Source organism: Bos mutus, chromosome 5 (genome assembly GCF_027580195.1).
Source record: "Bos mutus isolate GX-2022 chromosome 5, NWIPB_WYAK_1.1, whole genome shotgun sequence".
NCBI classification, from domain to species: Eukaryota; Metazoa; Chordata; class Mammalia; order Artiodactyla; family Bovidae; genus Bos; species Bos mutus.
In genome coordinates, this window is record NC_091621.1 from 41640762 (window position 1) to 41654092 (window position 13331).

General features: G+C 56.4%; 1 protein-coding gene across 1 annotated transcript; it reads right to left on the reverse strand.

Annotated features, from left to right (window-relative positions):
- Positions 1 to 7510: 7510 nt before the first annotated feature.
- DDN (dendrin) lies at positions 7511 to 11445 on the reverse strand. Its single transcript, XM_070369975.1, is given in 3 exon segments — positions 7511 to 10812; positions 11238 to 11403; positions 11406 to 11445. Coding segments are annotated over 3 exon segments (2106 nt in total). The 3' UTR covers positions 7511 to 8912.
- Positions 11446 to 13331: the final 1886 nt, after the last annotated feature.

Below are 13331 nucleotides of genomic sequence, written 5' to 3' on the forward strand. Positions count from 1 at the left end.
GGCGCCCAGCATGAGACAGACCACCCCCCTGCCCCCTCCCCCGTCTGGGCTAAAAGCAGACGCTGGTGAGCGAGCAGCAGGTTATAAATATGCCCAGGGAACTGCCGCCAACTCGCTCCCTTGTCATCCCCTGGGAGGGTATAGGGTGGGGTGGCTCCTAGGGAGGAGCCAGGGCTGCCCTGTTCCCTGGGGCCCAGGAGGAAGTGGGGCTTCCAAGAGGCCACTGCATTTTTCCTCCCTTTTCAAAGGGAAAGAGCTACTGCCACTTCATTTTTCCTGGACGTTTGCTCATCTGCTCAGAGGTGGAGCCCTCATCCTCCCTGGGCCATAACTGGGAGCTCAGAATGAAAGGGCCCAAGTCCATTCACTCCATGTCACGGTGGAGCCCAGCGCCGCTTCTCCTCACACCCAACACCAAAGTTCACTCATTCACTCCACAGATATTAACAGAGGACCTGTTGAATGCCAGGCCCTGTGCACAAGCATGTCTGCACATACAAGTGTGTGCATGTGTGTGTGCAGGCACACAGCAGCCCCTACACCCATGCATGCACACCAGCTCCAGCCCCTCCTCAGACTTGGTTTTACCAGCCTCATCAGGAAGGGTAAAGCTTCAGGCTCCCGGTTCCACCTCAGAGTAGGTTTGAGGAGGTGGGGCATTGAGAACAGGGCCCCTAAATATTCCTGCTTTTACTACCTCCCTGAGAAATGAGAGGGTCCCTTCTCTCCTCCCTGCCCAACCATCCTACCAATGGAGGTACCACCCAAGGAAGAAAAAGCCACTCTGTGGGATGCTAGGGGGTACCTGCCCCGGCTGCCAGGGCCCCCTGCCTCCCAACCACTTGCCAAGTAAGTACCAAGCCGGGCAAGAGGGGGCAGTGCCACCCTGGGAAGCTCCAGCTCTCCTCCCCCAGAGCCGAACCCCTCCCTTCTCTCTCCTCCCTATTAATCCTCGGAAGTGAAGGGGCCGTCCCTGGCGGCCCCTCAGCCCTATTGTGGCCCCTCGCCCTCCTCGGCTGGCGTCTAATTAACTCCTCCTGCCCCTGGTTTTATGTGCCCCCCTTACCCCACCTTGTCGGCCCCGCCCCTCCGCTCGGCCCGCTCCCCGCCATGGACATTCCAGCCCGGCCGGGCTGGTGTGCCAGGGCAACCAGGGCCGGACCGAGGCCTAATCCCCCCGCCGCCTGGCCCGACTGGGAGAGCCCCGCTCACCTCCCCGCTCTCTGGGGGCTGCTCGGCTCTGCGGTGGCGGAGACACACAATCGGGACAAAGGAGCAGCCCCCAGGGGGCTAACTCAGCCTTCACGCCCAGGTTGTGCGGCATTTGGGGAGTTTAATGAATTGTCCATCACGCCTTTCAGGGCCCGCCCGTCAGCCTGGATTAATCTTCGGAGCCCTGGTGGGGTAGGAGACACTAAGCCTGTATTTATTACTCTCCCATTGTCACTAATTGAGGTAATTATCTGTGACTCTGGCCTGGCCAACAATGCGGCATTCACTCCCGGGACCTCGACGGGCCTGGCTCCCACTCTCAGCACCAGCCCTCCCTCCTCTCCTCTCCCAAACCCGCCAAGGGCTAACTGGAGCCCCGGAGCATGATGGGAAAGTGGACAATGTCCCATAATGCTTCACCTCCAAACCGGTGTGGAGTTGCAACTAGGGAGAGGTCCCTCTAAAGCAGGTGAGAAAAGAAGGCAGCCTGTCTGGGGACAGGTTTGGCTGGCAGAGCCCCCGAGCCACAGAAGGGCATGCCTCTGGGGTCTTTGGTTTTCTGGACCCTCATCTCTGTGTTGGTGGTGCCAGCGTCTCCCAGGGTCCTTCTGTGAACCCACCTTCATGTTCCTGTAGCCTCCAGAGTTCTAGGGTATTAGGAGGCCCTATCCCATACCAGGTATAATTTACGGAGGGCCCTAAAGTTTCAGGGCTGGCAGAGTAGTGTGGGTGGGGGAGGTGGGGAAAAAGAATAGGCTTGGGCTCAGGGGAAGAGCAAAAGGAGCCATCACAGGAAGGAGCACCGAGGGCTCATGCTACTGTGGCCATGCAATAGCCTTAGGGAGAAACTTGGATGTGAAGAGGGGAGCAGGGCCAAAGAGCAGATTTCACATGGGGATGGCTTCCCAGGTCAAGGGGATTGGCCCTGGGGAACAGGTGTGTGTGTTTGTGTGTGTGTGGGTGGAGGGGGGTGTAAAAGAAAGAGAGAGAGAAAGATAGCAAAGGAAGTTTTGGAAAGGACTAGAGGGTAAGCCCCTACCTTGAGGGTAGGGGCTGTGTCTTGATTACTGTTGTTTTTCTAAGAGCCTGCACTGTGCGTGGCACATAGTAGATCCTATCAAATGAGCGTATAGGATAGGTGAGGATAAATGAGTGTATACTGTAGGTGAGGCCTGTATGATCGTTGGGGTTACGATCTGTCGACTCCTCTGCCACAGCCACACACAAACTCTTCATTCTGCCTCAAGGCTTGCTGAAAGGAAGTTCTGACCATCTGCGGACAGTTCTTGAAGGGCACCTCACCAGCTACTGGTGTCAAGGATCTTGGCAGAGCTCAGTGCTACGCTTGGAACATCGCCACCTTGTGGTGCCTCTTGGGAGAGCTACTGGAGGGACCCCAGCAAAGGAAGCAGGGTCATCCCTGGCAGGTGGGGGGCAAAGAGGAAGGACTGTCACACCAGGCAGCAGCAACCCCTCCCTTATATATGGACCCTGAATTGCTGTGCCAATGTTCCTGTGGCACAGTTTTATCATTTGTTCCTTCTTTCTGCCAGCATCTATTGAGAGCCTGCTCCAGGCCAAGCTTATAGGCGATGCAGAACTAAATCAAAGGCACTACCCTTGAGTAGCTCATGGTCCAGTAGAGAATCACACAAAACCTCTCTGCCCCTCATCTCTCCCTCAGTTCCTCTCACTAAAGCTCAAATGTTTGTTTGTTTAATATTTATTTTTCTGGCTGAGCTGGGTCTTAGTTGCGGCATGCAAGATCTTTTAGTTTCAGCACACAAGCTCTTAGTTGCAGCATGTGGGATCTAGCTCCCTGACCAGGGATCGACTCAGGCTCTCTGCCTTGGGACCATGGGGTTTTAGCCACTGGACCACTAGGGAAGTCCTCAAATGTTTTATCCCTGCTTTCCTGGGATACTTCATGATGTGGTTCCCATACATCATTCCAGGATCCCATCCCCTTGCAACTCTGCCTTCCCCAGTGCCTGTGAAAGCTGTGTGCTCTCCCACCTCTCTACCTTCACCCACACCCTGGAATGAACCTTTTCCCCATCTCCCCTGGCTGAAATTCATCTCAAAGCTGCCTTCCTCATGCTGCTACTGCTGCTAAGTCACTTCAGTCGTGTCCAACTCTGTGCGACCCCATAGACGGCAGCCCACCAGGCTCCCCTGTCCCTGGGATTCTCCAGGCAAGAACACTGAAGTGGGTTGCCATTTCCTTCTCCAATGCATGAAAGTGAAAAGTGAAAGTGAAGTTGCTCAGTCGTGTCCGACTCCTAGCGACCACATGGACTACAGCCTACCAGGCTCCTCTGTCCATGGGATTTTCCAGGCAAGAGTACTGGAGTGAGTGCCATTGCCTTCTCCGGCCTTCCTCATGAGGCTCTTCTAATTTCCCTTGGCGAAGTGGCCTTGCCTCCTGACGCACCTTCTTGGCGGGGCTTTCACTAACAGCACATACTGGCTGCTCCATGGGTGGAACATCTGTGTATGTTATTCATATTTTTATTGGCTTCTAGCTTTCTGAGGGCATGGACTCAATGTTTTGTTCATCTTGGCATCTCTTGCAACACTGAGCTAGGTGCATCACATGCCCTCATTAAGATGGATGGATGGATGGATGGATGGATGAAGGAAGGAAGGAAGGAATGCATAGATGGATAAATTGATGGAAGGATGACAGATGAGTTGGTGAATGGGTGGATAAATGGATGGGTGGGATGTATGGATGCACAGATGAATAAACAAAAGGATGGATGGATGCATGCATAGATAGATGGATGGATGAAGTAACTCTTCTCTAAAAAGATTCACAAAAGCTTATGTAAGGGACTTGCCTGGCAGTCCAGTGGTTAAGACTTCCCCTTTCAATGCAGGGGGTGTTTGGGTCGATCCCTGGTCAGGAAGCTAAGATCCCACATGACTTGCAGCCAAAAAACCAAAATATAAAACAGAAGCAAAAATGATGCACCAATGAAGACTTTTAAAATGGTCCATGTTAAATAGAACTTTTAAAAGAGGCTAAGTAGTACCAGGGGCTTCAAAGGAGGGAGCCCCCACACCAGGACATGCAGAGGAGATAATGGATCCAGGCTGAGCCTCCTTCACTAACACGTGTACCCTCAGTGACTGGTCTCTCAAAAGCTTGGGTATATTCCGACTGCTCAGCAGTTACAGTTTGGGAGCCATTCCTGCCTTTGTGCTCCCCTAGACCCTGTGGGAATGCCTTTATCAACATATATTACATTGTACTGCCTGCACTGTGATGACTCTGTGGGTTTCCTCTTCCAAATCCCTTCCCCTGTTTCTCATACAGCCTAGATGTGTGAACTCCCTGAAGATAGGTAACAGGTCTGAGTCTTTTATGTGTCCCTAGGGCCTGGCATCCATGATCAATGGGTAAGTGAACAAATGAATAACTGAGTGAATGCACAATATCTACATATTCATGTTCAGCCATCTCTCCTTGTCCTCTCCTCCTCACTCACACACACACACACACACACACACTCCTGACGAAAAGTCCCAGAGTTATGGCCTGATTCTTTGTTTCATTTACCCATTTGTGATCTATCTCGGGAAGTCCCAGGGCTCTCCTGAGAGTCTGAAGGGGGAGGGGGCTCTTAGCTGCCTTCAGAAAGGGGCTTCCCTGGGAAGAACTTGGCTGGTGGAAGGGTAGGAGCATTCTGTGGTAACCTGAGGGCTGCTGCCCCGACCTGAGCACACTCTCCAGCATTGCCGTCCCTACAAGGCTGTCCCAACATGGGGTAGGGGGTGCGGTGTAGTTGTGGCCTCTGTCTTGAGGCTGGCTGGCTGGCAGACGCAGCCAGATTTAGAAGTCATTTTCGCAGCAGGGAGCCTCCAGCCTCCCACCCACAGGGCCCTGCAGGGCCAGTCTGAGATATGGCTCACCCAGGGCTGGCCCCCCAGGCCTGTACTAGCTTCTCCCCTTCTCCTCTCCTACCCTTTCTCCCAGATCTTTAGCAGCTGGTGCTGATTTCATCCTTAGGCAAAGATGGAGGAAGTCCTGGGGGAGGGGGTATTGCACTTGACATCCCAACCACCCATGTGCTCTCAGTACACCATTCACCCAGTCAAGGGGCTGCTTGTCTCCACCGCAGGAATCCCCTCTCCTCTCAGCCTCTGCTGCCTCTTCCTCCTATTCCTCTACCTCTACTTCTCTCTTCCCATCTCCCAACCTAATACTCCCAACACTAAAGAAAGTCCCCTAAAGAGAAATAACAGAGTTCAATACATATATCACATACTGTGTGCCAGGAGATGTTCTAAGTGCTTTACATATTGAATCATTAATCCTCCCAACAAGCTTATGAAAAACACACTATTAATAACTTCATTTTGTAACTGAGGCTGCTAAGGCACAGAGATGTCGAGTAACTGGCCCAAAGTCACACAGCTAGTATGAGGTGGTGGTGGTGGTGGTGGTGGTGGTGGTTTAGTCGCTCAGTCGTGTCTGACTCTTGCGACCCCGTGGATTATAGCCCACCAGGCTTCTCTGTCCATGCCCAGGCAAGTATACTGGAGGAGGTTGCCATTTCTTTCTCCAGGGGAATCTTCCTGACCCAGGAATGGAACCTGGGTCTCCTGCATTGCAGGTGGATTCTTTACCGACTGAACTACAAGGGAAGATCGAATATGAGGTAGATGCAAGATTTAAACCCAGGCTGCCAGGTCCCAGAGTCCATGTTCTGGATACAACACTACCATAGTTCTCTAATAATGACAGCAGTCTGCATAAGCTCTTAAAACTAGCCTCCTGTGTGTTCAGCCTCAAAGAAACCTAGGCAGCATTGTGGAACCCCCTCCCCAGGGCTAGCCCCTCTACTTTCCCATGCATCTTACCTCTCCTGCCACTCCCAGAGCCTGGGAGCCCCAGGGCTACAGCAAAATCCAGGCAGATGCTCTCACTACTGCCCTGGTCTTCCTCAGTCTTCCTCCTAGCCTTAAGTCCATCCTATTCTTAGGCCCAGAGGTCAAAGGCACACACCCCTGAGCTGGACCAGGCTCACCCTAGCTTGGCCTCTGTTTTCACGCCTGCCTTTATCATCCATATCTTCTCTGAATGTATCCTCAACTCCAGTCAAACCAGACCATTTGACAATTTCCTAAACAAACCATTTCCCTTACATTCACGCCTCTATTTTTGCTGTCTCCTCTGCTTGGAAACCCTTTCCCCAAATGCTATCTCAGATGCCTACCTCCTTCATGGAGCCTTTCATGATCTCATAGAATCTGTACAATCTGCCTTGTTTGATTCTTTATAATACTTAACACCAACTGCTCAATCTATCATTATTTTCGTGTTTTCCCTTCACCCCATCAGGCAGGTCTTACTCATCTCTTTCTTGGAGTTTAGCTTAGTGCCCAGTTCTTCTCAGGTGCTCAGTAAATGTTTAGGAGTTAGAATCAGCAGCAGTTAGAACTGTAGGTGGAAGGAAGACAGAACTCAGAAACCTTTGATCTCTGCCCAAGGTGAACCCCTACTTACTTCACTTCCTCCAGCAAGAGCTAACTTGAAACCTGGCAGTATGGTTTCCAGGCAGGTTCTGAGATGGACGGACCTTCCTGGGTGACTCTGACCAATGTTACCCATTTAGATTCAAAGCCCCCAAAGCGCCCCCCCTACCACCCGCCGCCCAACCCCTTTCACTGAACCAAGGTCAGACGCCCAGTTTAGGGTCCAATCCAGCGGCCTCCCTACCCTGCCCCACTCCCAGTCCTGCCCAGTCTCTCCGGTTGCGGGTGGGGAGCGACACTGAGATAATTGGAGACCAAAACTCTAAGTGGTTTGAGAGCGGGGCTGGGGATCGGAACGCTGAGCCGGAGTTGCTGTTGGCAGGACTCGGTGGGGGTGGGGGGCAGAGGCGGGGCCGAGGGCCGGGCCAGGACTCGGCGACTGAGTATGAGCGAAGCCCCCGCGCCTGCCTAGTCGGCGGCTAAATTTACCCAGGCTGACTCAGCCCTTGCCCGGAATGGGGGGTGGGGGGAGTGCATCGAAGCAATGGGAAGAGTCAGCGGGGGTGGGGTGGGGGGCAAAGAAGGGAGAGTCCGCACTGGGGGAGACAGGGGTGGACCACCGGAGTTTCCATCAGAGAAAGGGGTCTCCTCCACCGCCCACCGAGCAGGAAGGAGCGCAGGAGCCCTGGGGGGAAAGATGCTGTGGGCAATGGGTCGGTGAGAGGAAAAAGATGCCAAGGCTGGACAAAGGGAAGGTTAGATTTATTGAGCGCCTGCTGTGTACCAGGTACTGTGCAAGGCGCTTTACATACATTATCGCATTAAGTCCTCACAACAACCCTGCGAGGTAGGTGTTTATAAACCCCCATTTGACGGATGAGGAGACTGAGGCTCAGGGAGGTGAAGTGATTTGGCCGAGTTCACATGGCTAGTAAATAGAGACAGAGGAGGTGTCCGAGATCGAAGAGAAAAAAATACTTCAGTGTCTGAATCCCAAGCTGTTTGCTGTGGACGAGTACAGAGAGGGGCTCCGCGCGCTCCAGAGGTCTGCAAGGCCAGAGGCCTACTCGCGATCTCGCATGGCTGGAGACGGCAGGGCAGGGGACCCGCGCGCAGGAACTAGGGAGCAATTGATTAAGTGGCAGTGCCGGGGTTGGCAAGACTCGGGGACTAGCTACGAGGGAAATCCGCGACCTGCGCGCGCCCCGTAGTGGCTACAGCGAGTATCACACCCCACACCTACAGGCTTTTGGGGACTAGCCTCTTCCTTCCCTTGTTGGTTTCTGGAAGAGGCAGAAACATGTAAGACATTCTCAGGATTCTCTCAGATGGGTAATTCCACCTGGGTGGGAAATCGTGGTAACTATTTAGAGCATCACCAAGGGACACTGGGGAGGAGGAACAGGGCTGCTTCATTGGGTGCCTTCCCTCCCCAGCTCAGACCACCACAAACTAGGGACAGTGACAAGGCCACCATCCTGCTCTGCCTCGGGGATCCTACACCTAAACCTGAGAGACTGGAATAGGAGCCCTTGCCCACTTACTTGGCTCTTCTGCAAACCCTGCACAGTCTCTTGAATTGAGCCACCCAGGGACCCTCAGACTCTGTTCACTTATTCCTGTCTTGCGGAGAGGAGGATTGAGATAAGAGCCTCTCCTAGGACTCCAAAACATCAGGAATGGACCTTAGAACTCCCTCATTTTACATATTATGGGAACTGGAGAGGGGAAATGACTTGCTTAAGGTTACCCAGCAAATCAGTGTCAGAGTTGGGGTTGGAACCCAAGATCTGTGAAACCAAAGTGACTCCTCTTCTGCTTTGCTGGTGGCTTCTGCCAAGGGCCTCTCTGTCATCTGATCCTCAGTCTGAGGCCTCTCCATCACCTTCTTCCTCCGGCCCAGAGGTCCTGCCCTGCAGTTGCCCTGACTATCCCACCCCTGCCCTCCAGCCTAATCCCACTTAGGCCTCTCTGCTCAGCTCCATGTTAGTGCACTGGGCCCTGCTGAAGACCTTACCCACAGGCACTGAGTGGAACAGGCATTCAAATCTAGTGCACACCCTCAACTCTCCTGAAAAAAAAAAAATCATGAACTGACATGTGCTCCCTCTCATCTGTGTGCCTTCTATGCTGAGTACGGGAATGGGTGGGTATAGGTAAGGGGTACAAGGAAGTCTGTGAGGAAGAAAGGGGACACAAATACAATAAAGGGCCTCTCACTGTTGCTCCCTATTTCCCTGTGGAGTCCCCTTAATGTCCCTCGCCCCGTAGAGGACCTCCTCGGTTTTGCTGATGGCACCTACAATCTCTCGGGCATTGCCGCTCAGCTCGGCTGTCTTTCCGCCTTCCGGGGGCCCGGTCCGCTCTTTCCGCCAGGAGGCGCCCGAGGCTTCTGTGTCGCTCGCATCAGAAGAGCTGCTATGGACGCTGAGCTCCGCAGCTTCGTCTGAGTCGGAGTCCGGGGCGGTGTGGCGGCGGATGCGGGACACGGCTTCCCGCAGGGCCCCGGCATAGGGTCCAGGGGCTCGCGCCCAGCCCCGGCCTGCGCGCCGCGTGCCGGACGCCACTTTCTCCGATCCCTCGGCACCGCGCGCTCCCCGCGAAGCCGCTGGGCCTAAGGCTGAGTGCTCTGGGCTACCTGGCTGCGTGGGGGGATCCTGTAGGTTTACTTCGCCAACCGGGAGCCCCAAGATGCGGGAGGCGCGCTCCTCCAGTGAGGAGTCCGCGGGCTTCCCGCGCTCAGCTTCGAGCCCGCGTCCCTCACTGGGTTGGAGAGAAGGGCGACTGCTCAATGGCAGCTTTCGGCAAGGGGAGGGAAGGACCGCGGCCCCCTCTCCCTCCTCTTTATTGGGTTTCGGTTGGCTGGGGGCATTCCCTACAAGGCGCGGCACCCCGGCGGGCAAAAGCTGCACATGCTGGGTTCGAGGGGTCGGGACGTACTGGGAGCGTATCACAACGCAAGTGGCATCAATGACAAAGACGCCTTCCCCACGAGCGGGGCCACGGGAACTTCGGGGCAGGGTGTGGGGGCGTCGGGTCGCCTTCCAACCCTCTAAGGTCTCGGGTCCTGCCTCCCCTCTATGACCCAGGGACTCTATCCATCCCGTGCCTCCTGGAGCCCAGGGTCTGGGGAGGGTCTGGCTATGCCGGGGCGGCTGCTTTTTAATGGAGGGAACCCAGCGTTTGGGGAGCCAGGTCTGGTCTCTACCTTCCCTCCCTTCCCCGGAGCCTCTGGGATGGGGTCTGGACCTGGGAGTGGGACGCGGGGGGCTAGGGGTGGCAGTGGCAGACCCCGCAGGAACTGTGCCTGGGCTCCCAGCGGCTTTAGCTTGGGGATGGCCGTCGCTACCACTCTTCAGGCCAGCAGCAGCCAGCCTCAGGCTTTTCTCCGCGGGCCCCTTACCGGACTCCAGCCTTGGCCTGTCTGTTCCACAGCCTGGGGATCCCCCCAAGAGACCCCGCCCCTGACGGAGACCCCAGGCCCCTAGGACGTCCCGGTAGATGCGAGGATCTAGCCTCTTCTTTGCGCACCCTCCCTCTGTCCTAGTCGGCGCACAGGTTGAAGAGGAGCGCGCCTGCGAGGGCTCGGGGCCTCGCTTAGTCCCCAGGGTCCTGTGGGGGCCCTCGTAAGAAGGTGGAGCCACGTAGGGTGGCGGCCGGTCCCAGCGGCGTCGCGGGGCCATCCCCGCAGCGCCTCTCAGCAGCAGGTGAGCCTCGTAGCTGGGGGGCCCTGGCCGCCGACCGCCCCAGGGCCCCGCCCACGCCGCCCCAGGATTGCTCTGCGGCTGCGCGGTTGGACGGGGCGGTCGCCCCACCGACCCCAGGCGCTCGGGCCTTGAGGGAGCTGGGAGCCCTGCAGAGTGGGCCACCCGAAGGGCGTTCCGAGGCTCCGGGCGGGGCCGACCAGGGGGACTCCTTCGGGCCCCACCAGCCTTGCGCCTTTTTCGCTCGGTCTCCTTGGCCTCCCGCTCCTGCGACGCCGCTTTCCTTTTCTCTTGCTCCCGGGCTCGGGCCTCGGCCGGGGGCCCCGCCCGCCAGTTGGTCGCCTCCTGCAGCACCCTGGAGGCCCAGGGCCGGCGGGGCGGCGGCTCAGGGGATCCCGGGCGCGGCCCACACCTGGGACAATGAGCAGGAACCCAGGTGAGCAGTTTGTGGGGGAAGGGAGCCGAGGTCCGGGGAGCTGGGAGCGCTGGAGGCCACTTGGGGCCGCCGGGTGGAGGGGTGTGTGTGAGTGTGTGCGCGTGTGTGCGTGTGTGCGTGTGTGCACGTGCGTATATGTTAGGGTTGAAGTCGAAGCGGGACTCCTCACCATCTCTCCATGCACACTTTAACAGTATCTGCCCCATCTCACCTGCCCTTTCTCACGCCCACTCCTGTGCCCCCAAACAAACGGGATGAGTCAGGCCCCAGCCTTCGGGATGGGGTTGGGGGTGGCGTGGGGAAGAGAAGGGGTAACAGCAGCGCTGGCTGGTGCCCACGGGAAGGTCCAGACCCCAATCCCTGCCCCACCTCTCTCTTCCCCTTACCCGTCCTTCACTCACGTGCGGCTCTGGGGCCCGCGGAGCCAGTGGCTGGCCTGGAAGTCCATGAGCTGTCGAGGAGGGGCGCGGCGACTATAATGACAGGAAATAGTCTTCACTTCGATCACCAGCAGCTTGGATTTCTGCACCCAGAGGCAGCTGCCAGACTCCTCATCCTGGAGCTCCGGGGGCTATCGGGCCCCTCGGAGAAGAGCTGGCCATCCAGCATCCTGCCCCACCCCACCCCGGCCCCCCACCCTCCCACCCGCCCCGAAAGCCCCCTCCCAGCCCGGGGAGCCGGCGCCCACTGCAGAGCGGCAGGCCCAGCGACTGGGGACTATATATACCCAGGCACACGTGTGTGCCTGTCTGTGTGTGTGTGCGCGCGCATGTGACACGGCGCGGACGGCTCCGCGCTGCTACCTCCCCCACGTGCACGACCGCCCCCTGGGGCCCGGGATTGGGCGCCCCTTCCCACTGCTCTTGTCCCGCAAGCCTAATGGGACCCGCACGAGTGGGCAGGGGATTTCTTATTCTTGCCAAGATGACAGTGCCCCCACCCCGCCCCCGTCTCTTCAACCTTCCCGCCGTTTTAACCCTTCAGTCTCCTGCTTCTCAGGGTGCCTGACCAGCAGCATTCTGTCCCTGACATCCTGCCCCAGACTTTTATTTCTTCATCAGGGAGGTGATGGGAACAGAACTCAAGGTCTCCGCCTGCCACTCTCTGCTGGTTTCCAGGGGGTTGGGGTGCAGGAAGGGCTGGCCCACGGCTGGGGGGTTTATTTTTAGCGGCAGTGGCGTTCGGGTGCAGAGGAGATGAGTAACCAGCTTCCATGCGGTGGAGGGAGGAGGTGGTGGCTTGCCCGCAGCCTTTGTGCAACTCTGGGGGAGAGCTGCCTCCAAGCTCAAAAAGGGTCACCCCCACACCCTTAACTCCTTACCCTCTCAGTGTTGTGCCCAGGGCTGATGCCACAGCAGGACAGGAGTCTGTCTTAGCCATCGAAGCGGCCCACACTTTCATCCTTAGATGTTTGTCCTTGGGCACCCATGGAGCCCTCTCTCTGAAGCAGGCTCTCCCAACCCCCAATCCAGAAGCCAGGATTTGGGGGTCCTACTGTTCTCAGCCTGAACTCTGCTCATACTTGTGGAGGAAAGAGTGCTTACGCACTTGCACCCTTTCAGAGGGTATAGAGGCGGAATGGTGTGCTTTCTTGGCTAAACTAATCCCCTAGCAACTGAAATGATACAACTGGCCCCCATTTTCCAGTGTAGCACTCTCTGTCACCACTACCACAGTGCCTAGCTCATTCAACCCCCACCTGGAGTGGTGCTCAAGGTGCCCCCCTTTTAGGCTCATTCTGTCCCGGGTGGGGGTGTTTGCCTGCATGATCCCTCCCCCCAAGCCTATACCAGGTGTCCCCTGATTCACCATGGTAATGTTAGTGGCAGTGCAGCCCACGCCAACCCTTCCATGCAGAGACTTAGCAACCATGCCTGGCAACCATGGCAGCAGCTCCAGTGGAGAGGAGGGGTGCGGGGAGGTGGGAGAAAAGTGTGTGTATGGCAACAGTGCTGAAGAACGGATAATGCACCTCTCCTGAGGAATAGGTTAGAAGGCTATGAGGCTCCCAGACTTTATCCCTTGTTTTTCCTTCTGCTCCGTCCTCATACCCTGAGACTGCCTGGTTGGGTTTTTTGGGGGGACAGGAGAAGCAGATCCCAATTTGTTTTCCACTAAAGTATACACAGCCCTTGGACACAGACCCTTCCTTTTAAGGTGATGAGCCAGGAGGGTTGTTTTAGGATGGGCACTGACTTACTGGGAACCACGGAAACAAAACCCAGGCCTCCTGCTCCCTGACATGGACCTTTAGAGAGAACCCAAACATCCTCTATCCCATATGCTCAGCCCGCTTTACACCTACCAGCTATACCGGTGGGATGGCTCTTGCTTGAAGATGCTTCCTTCTACCCAGGTCCCACCAGAGCCCCAAGGCTTTAAAAGTCCTTGCCTCCTCCCTAGACACGATGGAATGTGACATAAGGCGACATCTGTCCTTTCCATCATGCACACACCCACACTCACATAAACATACCCTAATTCTAATAACTCCC